Here is a 26,485-nt window from a genome sequence, read left to right on the forward strand (position 1 = left end):
AAACCTCTAAGGAAGGAGATTCTACCACCTCCCTAGGTAACGCATTCCAGTGTTTCACCACCCTCTTAGTGAAAAAGTTTTTCCTAATATCCAATCTAAACCTCCCCCACTGCAACTTGAGACCATTACTCCTCGTTCTGTCATCTGCTACCATTGAGAACAGTCTAGAGCCATCCTCTTTGGAACCCCCTTTCAGGTAGTTGAAAGCAGCTATCAAATCCCCCCTCATTCTTCTCTTCTGCAGACTAAACAATCCCAGCTCCCTCAGCCTCTCCTCATAACTCATGTGTTCCAGACCCCTAATCATTTTTGTTGCCCTTCGCTGGACTCTCTCCAATTTATCCACATCCTTCTTGAAGTGTGGGGCCCAAAACTGGACACAGTACTCCAGATGAGGCCTCACCAATGTCGAATAGAGGGGAACGATCACGTCCCTCGATCTGCTCGCTATGCCCCTACTTATACATCCCAAAATGCCATTGGCCTTCTTGGCAACAAGGGCACACTGCTGACTCAGATCCAGCTTCTCGTCCACTGTCACCCCTAGGTCCTTTTCCGCAGAAATCTGTTACTTTCTCAAAGAAGGAGATCAGGGTGGTTTGACACGATCTACCTTTTGTAAAACCAGGTTGTATTTTGTCTCATTTACCATTGACCTCAATGTCCTTAACTACTTTCTCCTTCAAAATTTTTTCCAAGACCTTGCATACTACAGATGTCAAACTAACAGGCCTGTAGTTACCCAGATCACTTTTTTTTCCCCTTTCTTAAAAACAGGAATTATGTTAGCAATTTTCCAGTCATACGGTACAACCCCTGAGTTTACAGATTCATTAAGGTGGATCTTATCTGGGTGACCTGTTGATCCACTTGTGTCCCGGACCAGCCCTTCACTAGCCAGCTGTCGAGGTAAGGGAATACCTAGACACGTGTTTTCCGCAGGAAGGTGGCCACGACTGACATATATTTGGTGAACACCCGAGGTGCCGATGATAGGCCAAATGGGAGGACCGCGAATTGGTAGTGAGTAACCCCGTCTACAAACCTTAAGAAGCGGGCACTGGTGAATGCGGGTCAATCAGGGCTATAAGGCCGCCTTGAAAGTCTCTGGGGTAGAAGGAAGGTCCAGGTCCTCCTCCCGTCCCTCTTCCACCAGCCCCGGACTCGACGGGCCCGCTTGTTGTACTGCTGGAGAGGAGTGAGCCGGCCCGGGTCGCACTCCCTCAGCTGTCTCATGCTCTGGCGCTCGAGAGGGGGAGTGCCCCGTCAGTCTTCCTGTGCGTCTCACGAGGCACCGGTGACTGGGAGCAGTGCCGAGACTCAGTGTGCGGTGCTGTCTTCAGTGCTGGGGAATGCCGGTGCCGAGGGTCTCTAGTCCCAGAGTCCTTCCTTGGTGGTGCAGCCTCCCTCATTGAAGCTGGTGCACTGCAGACTGACACAGAGGAGCCCGGTGCTGGATCCCCAGGGCTCGACTCTGATTGCGGTTGCAGGGTTGCCTCCAACAGCTTTAATCTATGGCCCCTTTCCCTATCCGTGCGGGGACGAAAACTCCTGCAGATCTTGCACCTGTCTGTTTGGTGGAACTCACCCGGGGACTTAGGACAGGCTGTGTGTGGGTGGCCTTTGGGCATCAGTTTTTGGCAGACCCCACATGGTTTGAACCCCTGGGACCGAGGCCTGGCCCGGCCCTGGGGAAGGGAAAGGAAAAAACGTGGAGAAGAACCCCCAATAACCACTAAAACTTACTGTCTAAACTACAACAATAACAAACATCTCAACTATTTACAAGAAATTTCAAGCGAAAGCTCCTAGGGGATCACTCAACAAGCGAGAGAGGTAAGAAGGACCTGGCGGTAAGAAGGACCTGGAGAGGCGGCAGGTCGGCAGGGCCCTATATGCAGCACCAGGAAGGCGTGACTCCAAGGGGCTCCACAGCCGACCCCACAGGCACTGCTCGGACTGTGCACACGCCCCTAACTGGGATCGATATGCGCAAGCACTTGAAGAATAAACGTGGCTTTGAGCGCCCTCTGCTGGAGAGATGGGTTGTTCCTTGGATGCAGCTTCAGTTCAGAAATCCAAAGCGACCCCTGTTCCTGCAGCAGTCCTATTCAGATGTTACGTGGCAGCTGCACCCCCTGTTGCACGCAGCTGACATCGTACTATGGCTGTCCCACAGCTTCTCCAGCAGCTTCTGGTAGCAGAGAATCTGGGCCCACGCCTGAGACCCCCTGTTCTCATTGCAGGAGCAGCAGGGACCTGCAGCAGCCACAGCCCCTCCCCAGGAAGCAGCAGGGCTGGGGGGTGGGCTGGCTCTATGCAATGGGGGGTGTCACTTCCGTCCATCAAGACGTGCCAGGCAGCTATTATGTCAGGAGCACAGCCAGGGGCAGAGCGCGACGATGCGTTGGCACTGAGAGCCAGCCATACATGGTGCTTTGGAAACGTCTTTGGGGAGAAGTTTAAATCTCCTTCTGGCCACAGCAGCAGCAAACCATCTCAGCAGGCAGCAGAGGAGTGACCAGAATCCACGGCTAGAGAGGAGCTGGCCTCAGCTGGATTTCAAAGAAATGCTGAGGAAGTCCTGCCACAGAAGTTCTAGGCGTAGCCATTGGTTGGGTGGCGCCGATGTTGCAGCCCATCACCTGCTGCTGCTGCTCCAGGGCCCCATGAATTCCAGGCCCACCAAAGCAAATATTCCCCACCCTGCCTGGAGCAGGATGCAGAGAAAAAGGCTCATTGCATCTGGGTTTTCCTGCTTGGAACGGGGACGTGCCCTTCCATAGCCTGTCACACCGAGTCAGCAGTGCAGGCCTTAGGAATGTGCCCACCACACAGACCAGGGCAGGACCTTCCCATCAGAGCACACTGCTGGTTGTTCCTCTGGCTTGGTGAACAGTGTGGGGGGCTCTGCCTGCCTTGCGGACTGGCCAGTGGGTGTCTTGGCTTGAGGGTTTTCATGCATGCATTGGCCTGTACATCAGGAACCTGCTGAGGCCTTTGCTCCTGGTCAGTTTGTTTCTGTGGCGGTCCCATTCCACCGACAGGGCATTGCAGTTTATACTGCAACAAGGATGTGAAAAACCAATGGGTCGCTGAACATGGGGTCTCTTCCACCAACTGCCGGACTGTGCACCAAGCTGGGTCAGAGATTTCAAAGCAACCTTGGGCTGGTTCCCTGTAGGAAGTGCCCTCCAAGCTCTGTGTAGATTTCCTTGTGGGAGCTTACACGCTTCTCTCATTGTCAGGCAGAAACACTTCCCCCAGCAAGGCTCGTCACACAATTAGAAACAGCTTTTGCCAACAGCAGTAGCGAAGGGGTGGCCTGGTCTTGGATTATAATTACAAGGCCCTAAGGGACCACTGTGATCATTTGACCCCTTATCCACTGGCCACAGGATTTCCCTGAACTCCTGGCTGAACTACAGCAAAATGTCCAGTGATGGCAAATCCCCTCCCCCCCACAGATTGTTCTCATGGTCCATTCCCCTGCCTGGGCAGTGAGAGTGCCATTAAAAGACAATGCAAGCCTGACGAAGGAGGGGCTGTGGGGTGGTTTCCCAAGATAAAAATCTATGAGAAGGGATGCTGTTACACAGACAATGGGGGAAACAATCAGCTGGGATGTTCCGATCATTGCACGGGACACTTTAGAAACCAGAACATAAGAACGGCCACACTGGGTCGGACCAAAGTCCATCAAGCCCAGTGTCCTATCGTCCAACAGTGGCCAGTGCCAGGTGCCCCAGGGTGAATGAACAGAACAGGGAATCACCAAGTGATCCATCCCCTGCCACCCATTCCCAGACTCTGGCAAACAGAGGCTAGGGACACCATCCCTGCCCATCCTCAATGAACTTATTTAGTTCTTTTTTGAACCCTGTCATAGTCTTAGCCTTCACATCCTCTGGGAAGGATTTCCACAGGTTGACTGTGTGTTGTGTGAAAAAAATACTTCCTTTTGTTTGTTTTAAACCTGCTGCCTATTCATTTCATTTGGTGACCCCTAGTTCTTGCATTATGAGGAAAAAACAACACTTATTTGCTTTCTCCACACCGGTCAGTCATGATCATATCCCCCCTTAGTCATCTCTTTTCCAAGCTGAAAAGTCCCAGTCTTATTAATCTCTCCTCATATGGCAGCCGTTCCACACCCTTAATAATTTTTGTTGCCCTTTTCTGAACCTTTTCCAATTCCAATATATCTTTTTTGAGATGGGGCAACCACATCTGCCCGCAGTATTCAAGATGTGGGTGTACCAGGGATTTAGAGAGAGAGGCATGAACCAAAAGGCATGAACAAAAATGAGCATGGAAGGGACTGTCGTTCAGAGCCCCCGAAAGGTGCAACAATGGGTAACCCCAGAACTGCCAAGATAGCCAAGCCAAGGTGCACTAGACCCCTGCCTTTCAGAGTGATGGGGTTGGAGAATTGATTCTGACCTGGCTGGCGTGGTTATTGCAGCTACGTGACATGAGCTGCCGGGGGCAGAGAGGGGTTTGGGTGACTACATCCAGTTTACTCAGTGCTGCAGTTACGGATTTGCACCAATGTGAGTCCAAAAGCTGGGTTCCTTGGGGCACTTCATGAATAGCTACTTCTCCAGAGCATAGGGAGGGTCGGTTCAGCTCATCAAACCCAGCAGAGAGGGACCACGTCTCAAAGGTGCGGGGGAGGCTGAAGCCCCAGGTCTGCCTTGATCAGACACAGATAGCCCTTAGCTGTGAATATGGATTTACTTCCTGGCAGGCCGGCAGGGCAATCCACCTATCCTTCGCTCCAAGCACCAGGCAGGGGCTAGGCTGGGAAGAAGCAAGCTCTGTTGGGGCTAGCCAGTAAGGCAGTCTCATGGCAGCTCCTCTCAATGGTTGGGCCTTCCAGCAGGAAGTCACTTCTCCAGCCCTTGACTTTCGCCACCCACGGGGTCCAGGACACAGATGGACGCCTTGCCTGCCGCATCACATTGTTAATGAATCTGGAGCTCAGGAAAACGAGGGGAGAACCCCGGAGACAGCCAGGCAACTCCTCCAACAAGCCTCAGTCCTGGGGCCTCCAGTCATCCCAGAGCAGCGCCCTCCACCCTGCCCCACTGTTCTTGGCCCAGTCTCTAGCGTGCATGCGCTGATCAGCAGTTTCCTTGGTGGTGATAAAGCCACCAAACTCATCCACGCTTGTGACCCATGATGGGATTTGAACCCAGACCTGCAGAGGCCAGGGCGGCAAGCAGCTGTCCCATTTTAGACCCAGCTTCTTGCTGAGAAAAGGCAACATGCAGAGCTGGGGAAGTGGTGATCTGGGTCAGTCTGCAAGAGGAAAGATATTTAAAATATATATAATATATACTTTTATTATTCACCCGTTAACTCCAGTATTTGCCAATCATGAGCTAGTTTGCAGCAGTTACATTCCCTTGATCACGTCTGTACGAGGATGCAATTAATTGAAACAAAGGAGACCGATGCCACTGCCCAGGGTGTGGCAGCTGGCATCCTGTGACACAATCATTAAAATCAGGTGATGGTTAAGTCCCTGCTCCTCTGCAGGAGGGTCTTGCTTCCACGGAAACCCCAACAGCCAGTGGCAACCTTCGCTTCCTGGCCCAACTTCTCAGAAACGTCGCCTCTCCTCTCGGGGATTGGTTACTGCAACACCAGTCCAACCTGAGAGAGCCAATGGGAAACAGGTTAGGAAGTGTTAACGTGACAGATCCTCTCTGTTTCAGTCCCCAACTCTGGACACCTGGCACATGTTCTCCAGCGCTCCCCACGGCTGCTGGAACTCAGCAGCAATCTGAGCCACACGGGGGAGTCCAGCCGCAGCCTCCGTTAGACCAACAACGCATCACAGCCCAAGGGAACCCGTGGCAAAGGCCTGAAGAACAAGGTGTTGGAGAAAGAGCACACCCTCCTCACAGTAGTGGTCCCGTGGTAAGAGCATAGGGCTAGGAGTCAAGACCCATGGGGCCTAGCCACTCGTTCCTGCGTAACCTGAGGCAGATACTTACCCTTGTGCTTTGGGAGACTCACCTGTAAGATGGGGGTGACACGGACTGCCCCACTGTGCACTGGAGAGGTCCCTGCCAGTGCAGGATTCTGGCATTTGGGGGTGATTGGTATTTATGTTCAGGTTTTTCCCTGGCTAAGTTAGTGCCTTTGAGTTCAGAAGCCAGTTTTCTGCACGGGGATCCCCTTTAGAAGGAGCCAGCCGCTCTCGGGGGTTCCCTGGTGCCAGCTGTTGTGTGATGGGTCATTTCTGGTTTGTGAAGTGCTCAGATTCGCTGATGGGAGGTGCTGGGGAAGGGCCAGAGCTGCTCAGCTGCCAAGGGGCACAGCTGGGCTCAGGGCCCGTGGCGTTCGTACTCAGCGCCTTCCTGTGTACTCGCAGCAGCACAGCTCCCCTGGTGCCACCCGTTTCAAGCGGTGCTGAGCAGAACGAGCCAGTTAGTGACCGACTGGCTGCTTCGTAAAGGCTAATTCTCAGCAAGCGAGAAAAGCCTGATATGGTTCTAACTGTTGCTGGGGCTCTGCACCCACATAACTGCTGTGGAATTCATGGCTGCAAGGGGCATCAAGCCGAATACCATGGCCGGATTAGGTTATAATCCCAACTGCCATAGGCATTTTCTCCCACTGCCACAAGCAGCAATGCAAACCTGGCCAGGGGCGTTCTGTGAACCTTCCTCTGAAGCAACAGAGACTGGCCACTGCCAAAGACTATAGCAGACACCCCAGTGCTTTGGACCAGCGTGGCAGGTCCTGTTACTCCAGCCAGCCTGGATACCGTATCTACTGCACAGCCCAGAAAACACACGCAGTGCTATATAACAGGAATATTTTATAATTTTAGTGCAACTTCCATCCCAAGGCAATTTTCAAGCTAGGTGCATGCACTGAAATGCTGTCACCTCTGGGGTGTGGAAGTGGTGGACAAATGGGCAAGACAACATGAAGGGAAGGGAAGCTGTGGTCAAGACCTCCAGGACAAAACAGCTCCTCGTACAGATGCAAAGATACCCGGGTCCCATTGCCCAAGCTGTAGGGGGGCTCGAACACTCCTAGTTGGGAGAGGGGAAGCCCAGTGTGGGAAATGGAGAGGAGAGGAAAGTGATCAGGAACAGTCAGAGTGGATTCACCAAGGGCAAGTCATGCCTGACTAATCTAATTGCCTTCTATGACAAGATAACTGGCTCTGTGGATGAGGGGAAAGCAGTGGACATGTTATTCCTTGACTTTAGCAAAGCTTTTGATATGGTCTCCCACAGTATTCTTGCCAGCAAGTTAAAGAAGTATGGGTGGGATGAATGGACTATAAGGTGGATAGAAAGCTGGCTAGATCATCGGGCTCAACGGGTAGTGATCAATGGCTCCATGTCTAGTTGGAAGCCAGTATTAAGTGGAGTGCCCCAAGGGTCGGTCCTGGGGGCTGGTTTTGTTCAATATCTTCATTAACGATCTGGAGGATGGTGTGGATTGCACCCTCAGCAAGTTTGCAGATGACACTAAACTGGGAAGAGAGGCAGATACGCTGGAGGGTAGGGATAGGATACAGAGGGCCCTAGACAAATTAGAGGATTGGGCCAAAAGAAATCTGATGAGGTTCAACAAGGACAAGTGCAGAGTCCTGCACTTAGGAAGGAAGAATCCCATGCACCGCTACAGACTAGGGACCGAATGGCTCGGCAGCAGTTCTGAAGAAAAGGACCTAGGGGTTACAGTGGACGAGAAGCTGGATATGAGTCAACAGTGTGCCCTTGTTGCCAAGAAGGCCAATGGCATTTTGGGCTGTTTAAGTAGGGGCATTGCCAGCAGATCGAGGGACGTGATCGTTCCCCTCTATTTGACACTGGTGAGGCCTCATCTGGAGTCCTGTGTTCAGTTTTGGGCCCCACACTACAAGAAGGATGTGGAGAAATTGGAAAGTGTCCAGCGGAGGGCAACAAAAATGATTAGGGGACTGGAACACATGACCTACGAGGAGAGGCTGAGGGAACTGGGATTGTTTAGTCTGCAGAAGAGAAGAATGAGGTTGGATTTGACAGCTGCTTTCAGCTACCTGAAAGGGGGTTCCAAAGAGGATGGATCTAGACTGTTCTCAGTGGTAGCAGATGACAGAACAAGGAGTAATGGTCTCAAGTTGCAGTGGGGGAGGATTAGGTTGGATATTAGGAAAAACTTTTTCACTAGAAGGGTGGTGAAGCACTGGAATGGGTTACCTAGGGAGGTGGTAGAATCTCCTTCCTTGGAGGTTTTCGAGGTCAGGCTTGACAAAGCCCTGGCTGGGAGGAGTTAGTTGGGGTGGATCCTGCTTTGAGCCAGGGGTGGGACTAGAACCTCCTGAGGCCCCTGCCAGCCCCGACAGCCCAGGGTTCGGTGAATGGCAATTCCCAGTGGGCAGGCGTGAAGCCACCCATCAGGAGCTCAGAATCAGCTACCGAGGCAGAGCCCGGTGACTCAGACTAGGCAGGACATGCACTGGACTCTCACGGGCGCGTGCTCCTTACACGGGCAGTGTCCAGCAGGCACCATGGGGTCAGTCATTCGGCATTTCGCTACCGGACTTGTTGTAAAGGCTCGAGAGAGGGCAGATGTGCGGCACTCACAGGTGCAGTGCTGGGTATCCTGCCCATTCCCGCATGCTGCCCTACACAGGACAAACCTTCTGCCAGATGCTGCCTCGTTCCCAAGGCACCCTCAAAGGAAGGCTCCCGATGGCTAGGCAGGGGCTTAGCCCTCGCGCTCTGCACCTGCAAAGCACTTTTCAACACCAACTCTCCCCAGCCTTGTGTCCTAGCTCTAATTTACAGATGGGCAGGGCACAACTGCCCTGCCTCGGTTTCCCTGTGGTGACAGAGGAGTCAGTACCCAAACCATTAAGGCTCAGGGGCTCCTACCTCAGTCTGTGCTCCAAGGGGACAGAAAGGTGGCTTTGCTAAGACACAGATGGTGTAGCCAGCTGCCGCCAGGGCTCTGGTGGAGGCTGCCAGACAGACGGCTTTTAATGAGCCCTTGGGCTAGTGCTTCTAGTTGCCTGGCCCTTGGTAGCAGGGTAGCGACTCAGCCCAAGGAAACCCTCCCCACACAGGCAAACAGCTTTGGAGGGCCCAGCAAAGCCTGTGGTACATCCAGGCGCTAATTCCCAGGGGTACAAAGGCTGCTGCTCAGCCCAGCCCAGCCCAGGCAGGAGCAGACCGGGCTGGCTCAGGAAGACATCCCTGGCATTCCCCTTGACAAGTGCGTTACAAGCGGTTCTGCCTTCTGCTAAAGCATCGCACAGTGGCTGTTGCCGGGAGCTCAGTGGCTGGTGATCTGACTTGGTACCACACTGGCCGGTGTCCTGCGAGAGAGCCTTGCAGAAATCATTCCAGCGACCAAACCAGATAACCTACCCGCACAGCCCCCTGGCCAGCCCCCACCAGGGCGACCCCTGTGCTGAGCAAGGAGCTTACCTTTTCTGCCCCCATGCTGGGGCATTTCCAATTGTAGAGATAATACTGCAGATTCCCGTCCCCAATCCCAAACTTCAGCTTCTCCAGGAAGGTTTTGTTTTCCATGAGATCCAGTGCATTGAACACATCAAACCCCCTCTGCACGGGCGAAAGGGGAGCGAGGTCATCAGTAAGCCTTCCCCAGGGCCAGCCTCTGCAGTTGTGCTGTCCTCCTCGGCCTCCAGGCACTGCCCGTCCTGCAAGCCTCCCAACTGGCCATGTGGCCTTTAGCTGATCGCCCCAGGGGAGAGGCCCTGGATTGACTCCCCCTCTCTAGGGGATGGGGGCCATTGAGAGAAACCTGCTCAGCTGCTGCCCCTGCTTTTGGTGTCCTCTGGATAATACAGGGGGTCTGGCTTCGTGGCCGTCAGGCCAGTGTCGTTCTGGGAGACCAGGGTGGGCAAAGCACACACTCCTCACAGCCATAAAACAACAAGGTGTCATCATTCACGCTTTCTTTTAAAGGTGGGTGGGGCCCACGTCTGCGGCTCCCCCCAGATCTCAAGGGCCAACCTGCAGCATGCAGCTGGTGAGGAGGTGGCTACAGTCAGCCTCCCCAGGGGCTGGGGTCACAGGTCTTAAGCCTCCCCCCGCCCTGGCAGCTCTCTGCCGAGCCCTGGTGCTCCCGGGGCGAAGGGGCTCCACGCCTGCTCACCGACTTCGCGAGGATGAGGGCGTCACTCATGAGGTCGAGGAGGGGAGTCTTGGTGTGAACGTTGTAGAAGGAGTACGCGGCTTTCAGGCTCTTGTGAGTGGGGTGATTCATGATGGTGGAGGGCAGAGTGTAGAAGCTCAGGAAGTCCGTCACCTCGCCGGTGGGGCTCTGAAAGCAAAGGGCAGCAGCATAGGTACGGCCTGAGCGAGGCCGAGACAGGACAGAGCAACAAGCAAGAGCCATCTGAGGCCGTTCGGGAGCTAACAGGGGCCACGTCACTAGCTGGCTGCCTTGCCCGCAGGCTCGGCACAGGGCAAGGCCAGTGCCTCAGGGCTGCACTGAGGCTGGTGCCAAGGCAGCACAGCGACAATTGCAATAACCCAGCCTCTTCTGCACCGCGAGGCCCGTCCCGTGGAGCCCAACGCTGGCACTTCCCGCCCCCCACCTTTCGAAGCCGGCGGGAGCCATCCCCTCCCATGCTCCCGGGTCAGTGACCCCCGTCCGAGCCAGGGGAGGAAGCTACAGATGCTCAGCAGGCAGAGGACAAGCTGAGCCTTCCAAAGTGACTGGGGCCCGGGTGACAGTCTCCAGCCCTGCCGGCTCACCTCCACCACGAAGGTGTCAATGATATTCTCCTGCGGGAAGAACCAGTGCTCCACCTCCTCACGACTCATGACCGGGGTCAGGTGGAACTGCTTCAGGTACTCGGTCAGAAGCTTGTGCACAGCAGCGATGTCTTTGTGCTCCATTGCCCGCAGGCTGGATGTCTTCGGAGTCTGAAGAGAGGGGGAAAAACTGTCCGTGCCAGCTCTAGAGCATCTGGACTCGAGCAGATTTTTTCAGTACCCAAAGGGCCAGGATTGCTAACGATTATTAACAAAGAGGGACCCTCCCACAAGCAGCTGCCTACAGGGCATCCCCACACTGCTCTTTTCTGCTCAGGACCCCCACACCTTGGCCCATCCTCAGATCCCTGCCCACCTGGCTCCCTTTAACTGACACCCTGCAGAAAGCTACGAAGACCACCTGCACAGGGGTCCCAGAATCCTATGCTTTGGGGTCTGTCACACGCAAAGAGGCTTCCAGCCACCCATGACCTACAATAACGCGTGGTGTTGTCGGAGCTCCAGATTCATGCCAGGCTTGCAGCCATGGTGCCCCCTGCTCTGGTCCCATTCTGGCACACATGCTAAGTGGGCCAGGCTGGGCAGGAGACCGTTAAGGAATACGTAGGTGCTGCAGGAAATGGGCTGCTGATCCAGTAGGGGGCAGCTTCCCTGGCTTGGCACTGAGCCCACACCCTGTCACGGTGCCAAAGTGAACTGGAGGTGCCAGCTTCTGCAAAAGAGGCAAAATCAGGGCCCTGCCCCCGGTGGTCACAGTGGGACAATTGAGCCCAGGGTTCATGGGGGGAGATGTATAGCTCATTTATGAGTTCATCAAGTGCTCTGGGATCCACCCAGATGGGAGGTGCTACAAGGAAGCAGCAGCTCCTTACGATGGTTCTAAGTGACTTCCAGAGCAACGTGCTCCATTTATACGTCCAAAAGGTGGGTTCTCTGAACTGTGGGGGCCACACGCTCAGCCTGCATCCCTTGGGCCTCCCGCCCCTCCAGTGCACAATGGAATTCGCTGCTCCTGGTCTGGCGAGACCAGAGCAGGAGGCTGGGGTGTTTTGGGGTTTGTTTCTAGTCTGAGCTGATTCCTGCCCCATGGAGCAGCAGTGCCTAGCCAGACCCAGGGCTATGGTTGCTATGGCGACAGGCATCCTAAATACTCTTTAAAGAAGGATGAAAATTCTTTAGTCAGCAGCTGCTTAGGAGCGAGGCCGGCCGGCTGCGAGCTCCCCGGGAACTGTGGGGGCTCTGGACCAGAAAACAGCAACTCAGACTCCCTGGAGAAAGCAGCAAAGCCAAGCAGGCACTGCCATTTTCCTGACTGTAACTGCACTCAGGCAGTGGCCACCCCAGCACACTGCTGGGGATTACAGCACAGATTGGCTCGGCCTCTTATTGTTAAAGCAAACCCCTCTGAAATCGCTGCCAAGCCCGTGCACCTGGCTTCCCCAAAGGGCAGTGGTCTGACTCACCAGGCCACAGTCCGCGAGAACTCATGGCCCACAGCTGCACACGCTCGAAGACAAGCGCAGGGACTCAGGCAGCATGAGCTACGTGCTAGGCAGCTAGTGGTGGCTGTCTGGGACCTGTCTGCCACACTGACCACAACAGGGAGGAACTCAGAACCAGCTGGGATGTCTGAACCTCAGCAATTCACCTCCCTTCACAGCAGCTCAGGAGTAAGCGGTTTGCACCCTTCAGGTAACCTAGAGAGGCAGCATCTACTCCATTCACAAGCACATACCTCTGGCAGGCGGTAGAGCTTCATGGTGCGTTGCATAGTCATGTTCCTGCTCAGGTGGGAAAACTTGACTTCAATCAGTTTCCGAGGATTCAGGGACCGATGCCAGTATCTGCAGAAACACAAATCTAGGTCACACATGCAGGACGCTCGCGATGGAGAAGGCTGGAAAGAGCATGCAAGTCTTTTAAGTGCCAGAAGGTGGCAAGCAAGAGCACAAGACATCAGGCTAATTAGCAAGGCAGAAACCTCTCCATCACATCAATCTAATCAATCTGTCGTCACTTTCAAACCCTCCATGGCCTGTCCCCACCCCACCTATTCACTACTGTCAACACCTGCCTCTGATTGGCCCAACATGCCAGCCTCTATTGCCCACTTGCTAAATTTTCAAACAAGTCCCTTTGCAGTCTTTCCCATGCTGCCCCTCATGCTTGGGATGAGCTCCCTGTAAACATCCCCAAATTATCTCATCACCCACTTTCAAATCCCTCCTTTGCTGTGATGCCCACAGAAACCTGAGGACAGCTAGGTCGCTGGTGTACTGAGACCACTGCCCATCATGTGGACCAATCCTGTTGCATTGTTTTCTTGGGCTCCCATCTGTCTCTATCTACCTGCCTTCCCCTGTTTTAAACTTGGATTATAAAGTCTTTGGGGCAGGGACTGTCTGTTGTTCTGCGTCTGTGCAGCGTCTAGACCCTGGAGCCGTGGTCCATGCCTGGGGCCTCTAGGGGCTATAGTAATTCACACCCAACGGCTCCCAGAGAGAAAAGCCAGGGCAACTTGGGGTGCATGTGCGGGAGGAGTCCTCGACACGGTATTGCTTCATGGCCTTCAAAGAGCCAGCAGCTTACCCTGAGGACACACAGAGCTGTCCAGCCAACTCCCTGAAGGACACTGCTAGCAGGAGGAACCCCAGGATGTACCTGGTCCACTCAGCCCAGTGGGATCGTGGGTAAATCAGAGTGCGCTGCTAACAAGCCATGGGAAGAGAGGTCTGTTAAGGGCCAAGTCTGCACTGCTTGTTGGAGCGTCACTTACCTACAAGTTCCCACGGGTTTTGGCAACACTACCCCTGCAGTGTAAACAGCCTGGAAAATCCCCTCCAGGTGAACCCGCCGGGTGATCTCCCGGATCAGAACCGGGGCCACCCGTTTAGACCGCAGCTTCTTGTGGACGCAAAGGAAGTTTATCTCCACCATCTTCTTCTCTCTTGAGAGGACAGAGAACAAACCCGGAAAGAGTCATACAGAGTTGTCTTGGCAGGGTTACTCCAATTCCCCAGGCCCAGAGCATGGCCTCACCTGGGGAGGGAGGGGGCAGATGGGAGTCACCCCTCCCTGCTCTGCAGAAGGGACATGGGACATCCCTAGTATAAGAAACCAGGCCAGGGGAGTGGGAGGTTTCCCCATTTGCCTATTCCGGGCCATCACCTGTCACCAGTTCCATGCCCCACTCCTGGGCTGCATTCATCTAGCTACGCAGCGAAGCAATTCAACAGCAGAGCTGCCTGGCCTCTCGAATAGGAGCCCTCCGCTACCAGCATTCGGTAAGTCACACAGGTTGGGTTTGTGCTTCTCATGCACTAAGAATCATGGCTGTCCCATCCTCGATGCTGCATAAATAGCATCACACTGGCGTAGGGAAGCCAGAGGGTCTCATTGTCCATGGCCCCTGGGGAGCCCAAGTTGCTTAGGCGCTTTTGAGAACTTTACTCTGAGCACAACAGTTGTCCAAGGAACAACGTGCTCTGGAGAATTTCCACACGAAGTCCCTTTCCTACAGCCAGAGCTGTATGCTGGCCATGTTAGGAAGCACTAACAAAGCTAGTGTTGGAGATTCTTGTATGTGAGACTTCCTCTGACAAGAGCTGCCCACCTTAACCAAACTCCCTTTCCCTAATCATGGGACACTCCTAGAGCCCCCGTGGTGCACACCGGGCCCGACCCCGCAAGGACCCCTCGGACCCAGCCCAGGAGCATCCGACCCCACAGTGGGGAAGAACTGAGACTGAGCCGAACAGAAAGGCACTTACGAATCGTAGATGTGGATCGTGGCTGGAATAGCACTGATGAATCCCACCAGCTTCTTGCTAGAGATGACTCGGACCCCACAGTGCCACTGGGGCAACCAGCCGGGGGGACGCAAAGCCCTGGAGAATGGACAAGCCTTTGTTGGTCCTTGCATATTCCTGCACCAGAGGCCCCAAGGCACCCGTTTTTCTCTCCAACAGGCCCTGCCTCCCCCCAACGTCCTGGCTGACTCTAGTGCGGGCAACAGGCACCAGTGCAGCCCTGTCCTTGGACAGCATGGGCCCAAGGGCTGTGCTTCAGCCTTGGCCCGGAGGAATCCCAGGTAGATGAGGACAGAACGTTCAGCCTCCATGGGCCAGGCAATCCTGGGACTTCCCACAGAACCTTCCAGCCCAGGGACCTCAGTGGGATCTAGGCCACCAAAGAGAAGTCTGATAGGTGGAGAGCACACAGCACGACTAGCTGGGCACCGTTTGAACCAGAGATTCCCTCCGTGCCATGGGCAACCCACGCTCACCCTAGGAGAACTACGAGTGCGAGTCTCGCCAGTGCTCAGTGCTGGCCTCGCGCCGTGTTCACAGAGGGCCAGCGCTCAAAGCCCCACTGTTCTCAGGGAGAGCAGCGAGCCCAGAGCCCAGGGGAGACCCCAGCCCAGAGTTCTCGGCCTGACTCGCTTGTGAAGAGAATTAATATTTTATGGCTGTTTGTCTGAAGGGCGAGTCCCCACCCCGAGCACAGCGACAGTGCCCCCGACACCCCCACCACAGCACTGAGCAGCACGTCAGAGCCCCTGCCATGGCACGGAGCCCTCATCGGGCTGGGAGGGACCCAACTGCTGTCTTGCGGCTGACTAGAAGCGAACTCGAGGAGAGCAGTGTCCCGACCCAGGGCAGGGAGATGACACAGGCGTAGCGGCCAGGAGGCAGAGCCATCACTGTGCACAGCTGCAGGGTTATCGCTCTGTACTGTACACAGCTGGGTGGGTTATCGCTGTGCACAGCTACCGTGATACACTACTTGTAAAACACTAGGGGTTCTTCACAACCATGGCAATGGTATACAGGTTAATTAGCAATAATTAATCAATAGCACATACAGAGCACCTTTTACCCCAGGATTTCCAACTACTTCACAACCTGGCAGCCCTCCGATGTGGAGGTCATTAGTGTTATTGCTGTTTTATGGAGCGGACCAAGAGTTTAGCACAAAGACTCAGGTTTAAAGCCATACTAGCTACGGCCCAAGAGACCCCACCGTGCTGCCAGCCTACAGTAACAAGCCGACTATGGGCTGGCTGCAGGAATCCCTGGGTGAGGTTCTCTGGCCTGTGTTACGCAGGGGGTCAGACTGAAGGATCATGATTGTCCGTTATGGCCTTGAAATCTAAGAATCGCTAAACGAGCGGCTTCCTCCCAGGGCTATGCAGTGAGCAAGAACTTTGAATGCTGGGAGCTGCCATGGGTTATTTATATCACACTGGCACAGTCCCCGTGCTTTGACTGCTTCTTAGCAAGAGCTGGTCCCTGGCCTGAGGAGCACAGGGACCAGGCAATGGTTCAGGTGAAGGAGGTGTGCAGCCTACAAGGAGCAGGAGGCCAAGGCAGGTACATCTGTGGGAGGAGGGAGTTTGGAGGGGGAATGCTTGGAATGGTCCCCATGCAGCATGAAAGAGGATCCAGACTCTAGAAAGAGTAGCAGAGATATAGGGCTGTGTGCAAGGGGTCTGCAGGACCGGCAAGGGGACAGCAACAGTCTGAAGTAGATGCAATAAGTGAGTGGAAGAGGGTGAAGGAACTGGGGTCCTGGAGGAGATGGGTAAGGAGATAATCACATGGCAAACACAACCACAGCAAGCGAGGACAGAGATGGCCAGCCCCAGCCCAGCAGGAAGGGCCCGTGATTTCAGCTGCTGTGGGCGGGGCGGACAATATAGTTCTGTCTAATCACCCTTCACAGCAAGGCCATTAATTCACAGCAAGGCCTTTCCTTCGCCTGGCTGTGCCACACAGCATGCAAGCGTATTGGGTAGGGAATGGATTAGAGTGACCACCATTCACAGGTGACCAAGACGTACAATGCTGAAGGCACCGCTGGTATCTTGCCAGGCCAGAACGTGACCATGTATACCAGTTCCTAGCAGAAGGGAATGCACAGAGCCTGGGGATTAGTTGGAACTTCTGAGAAGAGGAACCTGGCGTGGCATGATACTCCATATTCTTCATAGAAATATTGTTATGATATGAATATGGCCTAAGGTATATTTTATGCAGGATGGGTCTTGTAAGATATCATTGGGAAGGTTATAATTTACTGAATGTGATCCTCCAATTTGTATCATTTCTGTATCTGAAGTTAGGAATATTGACTATGTAACAATTACTGTGTGTGTACTTGGGGAACGCCGGCTGGACAGCAAGCAACCATCCTGGATAAGCCATTAAGGAGAACAATAGAACTTTGAAAATGCTAATCTCACTCCTTCCTGAGACGTTTACTGGAATGCTGCATTGACACTGCAAGGTCAGGTAATAAGATCATGTGATGGAAGATACTACCTTGGACATTTCTGGTACTTTCCCATTGGAAACAAAGGCTTCCCGCCTTATGTAAATTCTATTTATGGCTGGGAGGCAAGGCCATCAGCACTCTCCCTTCGCTGCCTTCCCACCCAAGAAGTAAGACTGCTAAAAGCACCTGAAGAGACAAAGGAACTAAGCTGAGGGAAAGGCAAGGGCTGAGTCAACACTGAGGCCCTGGCTACACTTACAGATGTACAGCGCTGTGAGTTAAACCCGCCTTCGGAGAGCTGAGTAGGGAAAGCGCTGCAGTCTGTCCACACTGCCAGCTGCCAGCGCACTGTCGTGGCCACGCTTGCAGCTGCATTGGGAGCGGTGCATCATAGGCAGCTATTCCAGCATTCACATGGCTGCAACATGCTTTTCAAATGGGGCGGTGGGGGTGGAGTGTGACAGGGAGCGTGAGGGGAGAGAGAGTGGATATTTGGGGTGCTGAGAGTGTGTCAGCACGCTGTCTTCTAAGTACAGACCCCTCCCTCCCTCCCCTGCCTCTCGCTCACTCACTGAAAGCAAAGGGCAGCTGTTTCTTTTTTCCTCATAGAGGAGATAAGCAGCTGCTCCCGGAAAGGGACCCCAACCGCCCCCCACCGCCTCTCTCTTCAAGCAAACGTTAGCTGTCGGCACTCCAAACGGAGCCCCCCTGCCTGGCTCTCACTCATTCAAAGCAAACAGTAGCTGTTTGTTTTTTTGATAAGCAGTCCCCCAACGCCATGTCCACGTCCAGAGCTCACAACCAAACAAGAGAGGACGCTTCAGTTAAAAGGATTATGGGGAGTTTCCGGAGGTCAATCAGTGCGTAATAACGTTACTCCCCATTTACACTGGAGCGTCTCCGGCGATGCGCAATAGCTGTTAATCCTCTCGGGGAGGTGGAGTACCAGGAGCGCTCCAGCCAGGGAGTCAGAGCACTCTACGTGCCTTGCCAGTGTGGACAGGGAGTAAGGTAGAGCACTCTGGGAGGCTTTACGGCGGTATAACGTGCAAGTGTAGCCAAGCCCTGAGACAGAAGAGTCTAGTCTGTAAAGAGAAGTAACTGGAAATCTAAGCTACAGAAACTCTGCATCCTGCCCAAGTCAACATTTAGGGTGAGGAATTACATTTAGCGAATCAAACTTAGTTGGCGTGTTTTGTTTTATTTGCTTAGTATCTGCTTGCTTTGTTTACCTATCTCTTATAATCACTTCAACTTTACCTTTTATAGTTAAACAAGAAAACAGTTTATTATAACATAACCCAGTTTGTGCAATTTATAACTGGGGGAGGGGGGGTAAGAAGTTGTGCATATTTCTCTTCACATTGAGGGAGAGAGCGAATTTTTATGAGCTTGCACTGTGCAGATCTTTCTATACAGTGCAAGACAATATTATCTTAGGTGTACTTTCCAGAGGGAAACTGCACTTGAGTGCTGGGCAATTTCCGTGCTGAAACTTCCCACAGAGGGCTGTCTGCAGCCTGTGTGTGATTCTACAGCTGGTGCTCCCTACCTGTGAGTGTGCGGCCAGAGAGCCTGACTCCGCAAAACAGGGACTGGGAGCCCAGGCTAGTGGAGCAGGCAGGCTCAGTGAAATCCCAATACATCAGGTGGCATCCCAGAATGCGGGTCCAACCCGGTACGGCAGGGGACCAGGCAGATCTAGGATCAGTCCCCAGCATTGACACTGACTTCCTGAGTGACCTTTGGCATGGGTCAACCTGCCCTCCTCTGTGACCACAGCTAACATTTACCCATGGCACGGGGATGAGGAAGGAGGCTCTACAGAAATGCCACCTTGGCCTTATCAGCCAATTAACAGCAAGTTTATATTGTTGGCACAATCTGGTCATCGGAGTCTTCATGCTGCAGCTCCAGGGCAGCAGGGCACAGGTCGAGTCAGGAAGCGACTGAGCTAACTGTGCTCACGCCCCCTTCCAAGGGAACAGCACAGTCAGGGTCGGGGACAAGCTCAGAGCTGGGATGCTCTGCCCTCCCAAGGCTCAGAGGAGTTCAGAGCAGGAAGAGCCACATGTGTCCAAATCCTCCTGCAGGATACCTGGGGTTGCATGCCAGAGACATCGACCTTTCCACACCACTGTGCATGTGGCGGGATGGGGACGGCAGTGGATGAAGGGAGATTTGGTGGGGAAGGAGGCAAGAGAATCAACAGATAGCTGCAGCACCAGCCCAGGGGAGCCAGGTTTGCTGGGCCCCCATCCCCATGCGCCCTGGCCCCTGCTCACAAGGTTGGGAAGAGCCTGCTACTCACCACAGCAGGAATTCAGGTGAGTAATCAAACCGGAACATGTTGTCATCATCTTCCACGTAGTTCTCGTTCAGGAGTGTGTACAGCTCTTTTAGCTAAGAGAGAGATCAGTCGGCTGAGGAGGCAAAGCCGGCTAGTCAGTAACAGCCCCCCTCAGCTGGGCCCCCTGACTGGACAGCAGCAGCGACAAGGGGAAATCCCATTTGCTGTGGGGAAAGAACACCTTTAAAAAGGCCAAGCTAATGCTGGTGCTCTGCTGAAGGTGGCCTCCTATGTCAAGAGACCAGCTGCTGCCCGAGTACCATGGAGCATGTCCCTCAAACTCCCCCTTTCCTTTGCCTAAGCACCCATTACCACGGATGCGCCAAGAGCAGAAGTTCATAACCTGCCTGCGGAGCCAGGTTAGGACAGAGTGGGGCACACTGGGCTGTCGGGGGTCACAGACTGGGGCGTGGACTCAGGAGTTAGTAGGGTGACAGCATCGAGCCTGGGGTTGGGGGCTACAGAGACACAAGGAGATGAGGGAAGAGGTTGCAGAGACCCATGGGGATGAGGATACAGGGACAGGGGCAGATGTGCCCGACTGAATGGGAGAGGCTTGGGGCCAGCCAGGGTCTGCATGGCGGAAGCTCCCCAACTCCCTAACAACCCCCCCACCCCCACACAAAAACACCCTGTTCTATACTTCTCCCACCCAATCCCAACAACCCTCCAGGTTCACTCTAGGCTTTTTCCCTCTCCGTCAGCTCCTCCATTATCCCTGACTCCCCCAAGCCTTTGCACTGCTTCTGACAGGTGCAGAAAATACAGTGCTGTATTGTAATGTAAATGAATTACTCAAATTTCTGTATTAAAATGCCTAGTAAGAAATCTATTTATTAAAAAAAATTACGGGCATCTTTTTTTGGTCTGTATTATCACAGACATACTTGCCGACAGCTATTTTGAAATAAATTAGCTAAATAACTGAAACTGGCCTAATTTTATAGTGTGTTATTTTGACAAATAAAATATGCAGAGTTTTTTAAAATATTGTGTGCAGAATTTTTAATTTTGTTGGTGCAAATTTTGTTATTTTTCAGCGCCGAATTCCCCCGGGAGTAAGCCAGTGCAACAGTAACTGGGCCAGTCATTGCTGCTGCAGGAGCAGTCCTTGGCCAGCTCTGGCCATTGCTGCCACGTGCCCTCTTCTCGATATGGGAGAAACCTCTTAGCTCCCAACTCATCTGTGGGTGCAACCTTGGCCCTGGAGTTGAGGGGGGGACAGACACTCCTGCTTCTTTCCTCTTTGTCAGGCTCACTTCATCTCCAGCAGGCAGGTTTAGATTCCCAGGGAGGCACCTGCTGGGTCGCCCAACCCCGAGCTCCAGAGACAGGTGGGAATTTCCATCTCCCGCCGGGAGGGTTGGTCTGGTAGGGGGACTGACGACACTGAAGCTACAAATGCGCAGAGGCCCATCTTGCCTCAAGGAGAGAGCAGCCCAACTGCTAGCCTGAGCCGGGGAAGTGGGGCAGAGAACGAATTCTACGGCTCCAAAAATAACTCCAGCAGCTCAGTACTCGGGGCCCACAGCAGGGGCTCTACATTAGAGACCCCTCCCAACCGGCTTGTCCTGCCTTGGCCCTTCTTACCACGCCTCGGTCCCCCAGGTCCAGGGCATCCCAGGTGAAGCCTGGGGGCAAGGTGTAGGGCTCCTGACGGATATTGTCTTTGTCTGGTTCCACCGGCCCATGAGTGTTCACCACTTCTCCTGGGAAAGAGACAGGAACAATGAAACGGTCCCTCAGCCTCTGGGAGCCACCTGCGTTTTAATAACATGCTCTGCACCTTTCACCCCAAAGGGTCCCAACAAATTTCACAGCTGTATATACAGGGATCATTCCCCCATTATTGAAAAGCAGCCAGCTCTCAGGTGGAGCAGAACAGCTGTTTAACAGTACACAGCAACACTACGCCATGGAGCTGAGGAACTGAAGAGCTCATTCCATTAAACGGCAGGCAGGTTTAGGGGAGCAGAGCTGGACTCTGACTGGGCCCAGGGCTAAGAAGTGGACAGGCACTGGCTTTATGCCTCACTTGGAAGGCGATGCTTCCACACCAGCCGCCTGCTGCTCGCTGGTACTGGTTTATTTCTTACTCTGAGGGAAGGGTGACTCTATGGAATCATTAACTCCTCCCTGCAGATGCTGGTTTTTCCTCAGTTTCCCACTCCATTACTGACCAAACCCAACCCCCTCAGCGGGTCAGATCTCAAAGTTACAGCCCGAGATGGTATTAGCTGGAGGCCACAAACAGCAGATCTTTCTCTTTGTGAATTTGCACCATCATAGTCCTTGGCCTACCAGCCAGCCCTTTCCTGAAACTCCCCCGTTGTCCGCAATACCCTCCTGGAAGCTTCCAAAGGAGAGTTTCTCCCTGCCAGCTCCAGCTTTTGCCATTTGGCAAACGCCAGGATTTCCCACCCTCTGTGCTTTAAATGCAGTTGAAATTAACAAGGCTACTTTTGTTTAACTACTGTGACTCCTAAAGCACTTTATCAAGCCAAGAGATCTCGATTTGGGCACCAGCCATACTGGGAGGTTAGCACAGCCCAGGAAGTGGTGGTGCTAATTAAGTGCCACTGAAAAGAAAGTACAACACATTGTCTTCATGCCTCCCGTTAAGGGGAAAAAAAAAAAAAAAGGATAAAAAAAAAATTCTAGGCAACAGAGGTGAATTTAAGATCCAATCAAGAACCCAGAGAATTAATTACCCCAGAACCTCAGGGCCAGAGTGCTCACCTGGAGCAGCTCCCATTGCTCTCAATGAATGCGGAGCGCTAGAAAATCCGGCCCCTCAAATCCAGACTACTTATGTTCACCAGATTCTAAGGAGCATCGCACAAGTCATGCTGCGTGCTTGATACTGTCCTTTAACCAAACACCAGGGGAGACGGCATGGTGTAGTATTGAGAGCCGGGGGTGGGGGGGTGTTTCAGGCAGTCGGAGCTCTGGTACCAACACTACCACTGATGTGTCCTCTGGACAAGGCCCCTGATCATTCTGTGCCTCGTTTCCCATCTGTGAAATGGAGAGAACACCTTCTGCTTTACAGGGGTTTGTGATGCTTAACTGATGTTTACAAAGCCCTTTGGGATCCTCACATGCTCTAGGATCGGATTCCCATCCCCTAGGACACCTACAGCACACTGGTGTATTACAGTAACCATCCAGACAACAGAACAAGGACTGAGGTCTGCGTGCCAGACTACCTGAGCTCATTTCCTTCCACAGAACAGTCCTTCCAGAAAGCCAGATAAAGAATCAGATACACTGGTAAGGTGCCAGTGTTGACAAATGGATACAGAGCTAGCCAGATGTGACATGGGCGGCAAGGGGGATCAGACAGAGGCTTCTTCAAAGGAGTTGCTGAAAAGAGCCAATTTCCCAGTCATCGCAAGGAGGAACAAACCCTGGGTCACCTAAGAAAACTAACAGTTTGGCCACTGTGATGTAAAGCTCTTCTCAGCTCAGTTTGGACTAGGGTGGGCGTTGCCAGAAGCAGAAAGAAGAAGCAATGCAATCACACAGACACCACGGGAGTTTCTGCAGAGATCTGCTCCAATTCCTCCAGGACGCAAAGTCCTTCCAGAGACACAGCTCTCCACATCAAAGAGCTTCTCTTCCTTTCAAAACCATTTGTCAGCTGAGCATTCTGGCCAGGACAGAGGAATGGCTCATTACTGGACAGCATCACTTCAGTGCACACTCACTAAGTCAGACGCAGTTATTAGTGCGCAAGTGACCTAAAATCCCCCTTCGAACAGGGTCAGCACAAGTCTTACTGGGGGAAGCTGCTGCTTTTCCAAAGAACAACTCCAGAGATAATGCCCAGGCCAGCTTGGCCAGCTGAACTATGAGCAGATCAGACTTCTTGTCACGATCCCGCCCTGCTGAGGAGATTTACTGCTTTTCCCTTACGTCGAGAGATTGAGAGCAGACTAGTGGGCGTCAGGATTCCTGGATTTGATTACCAGCTCTGCACCGGTGTCACAGCAACACTGGCAAAGTCTGTGTCTCAGTGTCCCCGCTGTCGAACAAAGAAGCAGATTAAGCCATTGATGGACCTGTTCTCCATGAACTTGCCTAATTCTTTTTTGAACCCAGTTATACTTTTGGCCTTTACAACATCCCCTGGTAATGAGGTTCTTCCTTTTGTTTTAAACCTGCTGACCATTCATTTTGTTGGGTGACGCCGCGTTCATTGAGATGTGAAGGGGTAAATAATACTTCCTTATTCAAGTACTCAAACAGGAGAAGAGGGGATTTGAAACAACAAGTTCGATTAAGAGAGACTTGAATATGACCTGTGGAGATCTCAGCAACCTTCCTTGGAACTTGGCAAAACTGATCAAATGCAGGGTTGGTTTAATTGTTAAAGGAACTTGGAACCAGCAGTTTCCACTGACAAAACAAAGATGAGACAAATATGAGCAAATGTTATGGCTCTAACTTTAAAAATATTATTTTCAACTGCAAACTTATACCAACTTAAGCGGGGTGTTTAGGATCTCGGCAATTTACGTTTCAAATATTGGGTATCCCTGACAGCCTTACTGTGCTTGGGTTGTGCTGGGTGGTGTTATTATGGAAGAATAACAAAATGAAGTAAACCTACCTAAGCCAGCCCAAATACTAAGGTGATGGGTCCAAAAGGAGAATCTCGACAGAGAGCCTTGCAAGTTAGTTATGATAATGTACCGGCCCTGGCATAAGTCTTAGTCACCTATCTGCACCATGACAATAGTGAACAACAATGGAAGGAAATATAGTCTAGTGGATCAGGCACTAGAATGGGACTCAGAACACCTGGGTTCAATTCCTGCCTGCCCGCAACTCCCAGTGTGACCTTGAGCCAGTCCTTTAGTCTCCCCGTGTTGGTTTCTCCTATCTGTAAAACACGGATAAGGTTTCCTTATCTCACATGGGCGCTGTGAGGATAGAATCCATTTATAATGATGAGGGACAGAGGAGTATCAAGCTACAAAGAGAACGATAAATATTGACCAACCAAAAACCTGCTTCAGGAAAGGCTGGGCTAGGCAGACTCCGAATACAGAAGTTTGGGGTTTACCACCACCCAGGACACAGTCATGGTCACGGTGAAGGGATCCAGGACACACTAGTGTAGGAAGGATGCCCATAAGGTACTTACCAAGTTTGGGTACCGGCTGTGTGTCCCAGAACTGGTAGCTGCGCTTGCTGGCCTCCTCCATGGTCTTGGCGGGTCCCTGACCTACAGAGAACAATTCAATGGCTTTCTGAATCTCCTGGATCCTCTCAGCTGGCAGTTTCACCTGAGTAGCAGAGAAAGGGGCACAAGACGACAGACCAGTGAGCCATGCTACCACACTCTGTCGGCTCCTGGAGCTTGAGTCTAAAACAGACAAGAAGGAAGGTCCTACCACCTGTGCCTCGACTTGCTCTGGGCATTTGAATGAGGGCAGCGCTTGCGGGTGGGGATGGGGAATTAGGAGGTGCAGGGAGCACAAAGGATATTATTGCCCGTCCTGCTCATGTCTCTCCCACAATGCTCTGTGTAATGACATTGACATGCCCCCCATCTCTAGGGCGTTAGCTGCGTCCAAGGCACGTCTGTATTAAGAAACTGTAAAGTACAGGCACGGGAGCCCAGGGGCCAGCAGGACAAGTGAAGCGAGCCATCCTCAAGGCCGCCCTTTGGGCAGGAAGAGCGGCCCAGCAGACACATACCAGCACTCGGCTCTCACAGTGAGATCCGCTTTGGCCCTATCTTTCACCTCCTATTAAGCCAGGACTTTGCAAACTGATAATTGCAGCTGCGTGATGCAAACAGCAGCAAAAACACCATGGCCATTAGGACCCAGGGAAACAAGTGCAGCAGCATGGCTCTCTCCCTCCTTATCTTGCCCTGCCCAGCCCCCCGCCCAATCTCCTCTCTAGTGATGCAGCATTTGTATTAGGATAATGCCCAGAGGCTCCAGCTGAGATCAGGAGACCACTGCGTTCAGAGCTGTACGCACACACACAGGAATTTACCATCCAAAGGCCCCCCCAGAGGGGCTGTTACTTGCCCTCACTCAGTGACAGAGCCAGGAACAGAACTCAGGTTTCCCAGAGTCCCAGTCCAGTGCCCTACACACCAGGCCACAGTGTGTGTTATGGCAGTTCCTCCTCCTCCCCTCCCCAGCCACCTGCCCCCCATGTCCAGTGCTGCTGCTGAGAAGCACTGCTTAAAGGTGGCGAGGAATCAGCTGCCTTAACCACAGCCCCTGCTGCTTCTCCAGCTCCTCCCCAGCAGCACTGCCCTGGAGCAGAGCACAGTGTAGGCCCAGGGGAGGAAGAGAGCAGCCCAGCCAGCAGCAGCCATTCCTACTGCCCCATAGCCAGCAGCACCCTTCTCTCCCCTCTCCCTCCGCCATACTTCACACACCCAGGATTACCCACAGTTCTGGGGGGGACCTGAAGGATTAGAATAATAGAATCATAGAACTGGAAGGGACCTTGAGAGGTCATCTAGTCCAGTCCCCTGCAAACGAGGCAGGACTAACTATTATCTAGACCATCCCTGACAGGCGTTTGTCTAACCTGCTCTTAAAAATCCCCAATGATGGAGATTCCACAACCTCCCTGGGCAATTTATTACAGTGCTTAACCACCCTGACAGTTAGGAAGTTTTTCCTAATGTCCAACCTAAACTGCACCTGCTGCAATTTAATTTGAATGTGGGACTGGAGTTCAGTGCTTTGGGGTTTGAGGTGCAGACAGTTTGAAGTCCCCTGAATTGAGCAATTCAGGATCAGATGTTGTCCAAAAAGCAGACAATACTGGCCCTGTCTCCAGTGCAGGCAAGGGCAAGACACTGGCAGGCGGTGGAAGGGTCTGGCTGGCACAGAGAGCAGTGAGCCTCTCCTTGGCCACCTCACAGCAAGGCAGCAGCTGACTGGCCACAAGCGCCAGTCTGGGCATGCTTACTACAGCACCGGTGCTAGCTTGCATTTCCTAGCAAAGGGTCGTGTCCAGGCCCAGATCTGCCCACAAACATCTGCTAGCATCAGTGGGAGTTCTGGCACATGGATCAAGGCTCGGAGAGGGCCCTAAATCTTAGAGCTCTGAG

General features: G+C 53.1%; 1 protein-coding gene across 1 annotated transcript in view; it reads right to left on the reverse strand.

Annotated features, from left to right (window-relative positions):
• Nucleotides 1-5,328: 5,328 nt before the first annotated feature.
• The window catches only part of NMT1 (N-myristoyltransferase 1), a 36,362-nt gene continuing 15,205 nt past the window's right edge, over nucleotides 5,329-26,485 (reverse strand). The window contains exons 3-12 of the mRNA XM_048829806.2: nucleotides 24,545-24,686; nucleotides 20,983-21,101; nucleotides 19,354-19,445; nucleotides 14,537-14,653; nucleotides 13,543-13,713; nucleotides 12,502-12,610; nucleotides 10,746-10,916; nucleotides 10,141-10,308; nucleotides 9,447-9,584; nucleotides 5,329-5,661 (exon numbers count right to left, since the gene is read on the reverse strand). Coding sequence (XP_048685763.1) covers nucleotides 5,641-5,661; nucleotides 9,447-9,584; nucleotides 10,141-10,308; nucleotides 10,746-10,916; nucleotides 12,502-12,610; nucleotides 13,543-13,713; nucleotides 14,537-14,653; nucleotides 19,354-19,445; nucleotides 20,983-21,101; nucleotides 24,545-24,686 — 1,248 coding nt within the window. The 3' untranslated portion in view covers nucleotides 5,329-5,640. The remainder of the gene's footprint in view (nucleotides 5,662-9,446; nucleotides 9,585-10,140; nucleotides 10,309-10,745; nucleotides 10,917-12,501; nucleotides 12,611-13,542; nucleotides 13,714-14,536; nucleotides 14,654-19,353; nucleotides 19,446-20,982; nucleotides 21,102-24,544; nucleotides 24,687-26,485) is intronic.

This window comes from Caretta caretta, chromosome 27 (genome assembly GCF_965140235.1).
Source record: "Caretta caretta isolate rCarCar2 chromosome 27, rCarCar1.hap1, whole genome shotgun sequence".
Classification (NCBI taxonomy): domain Eukaryota; kingdom Metazoa; phylum Chordata; order Testudines; family Cheloniidae; genus Caretta; species Caretta caretta.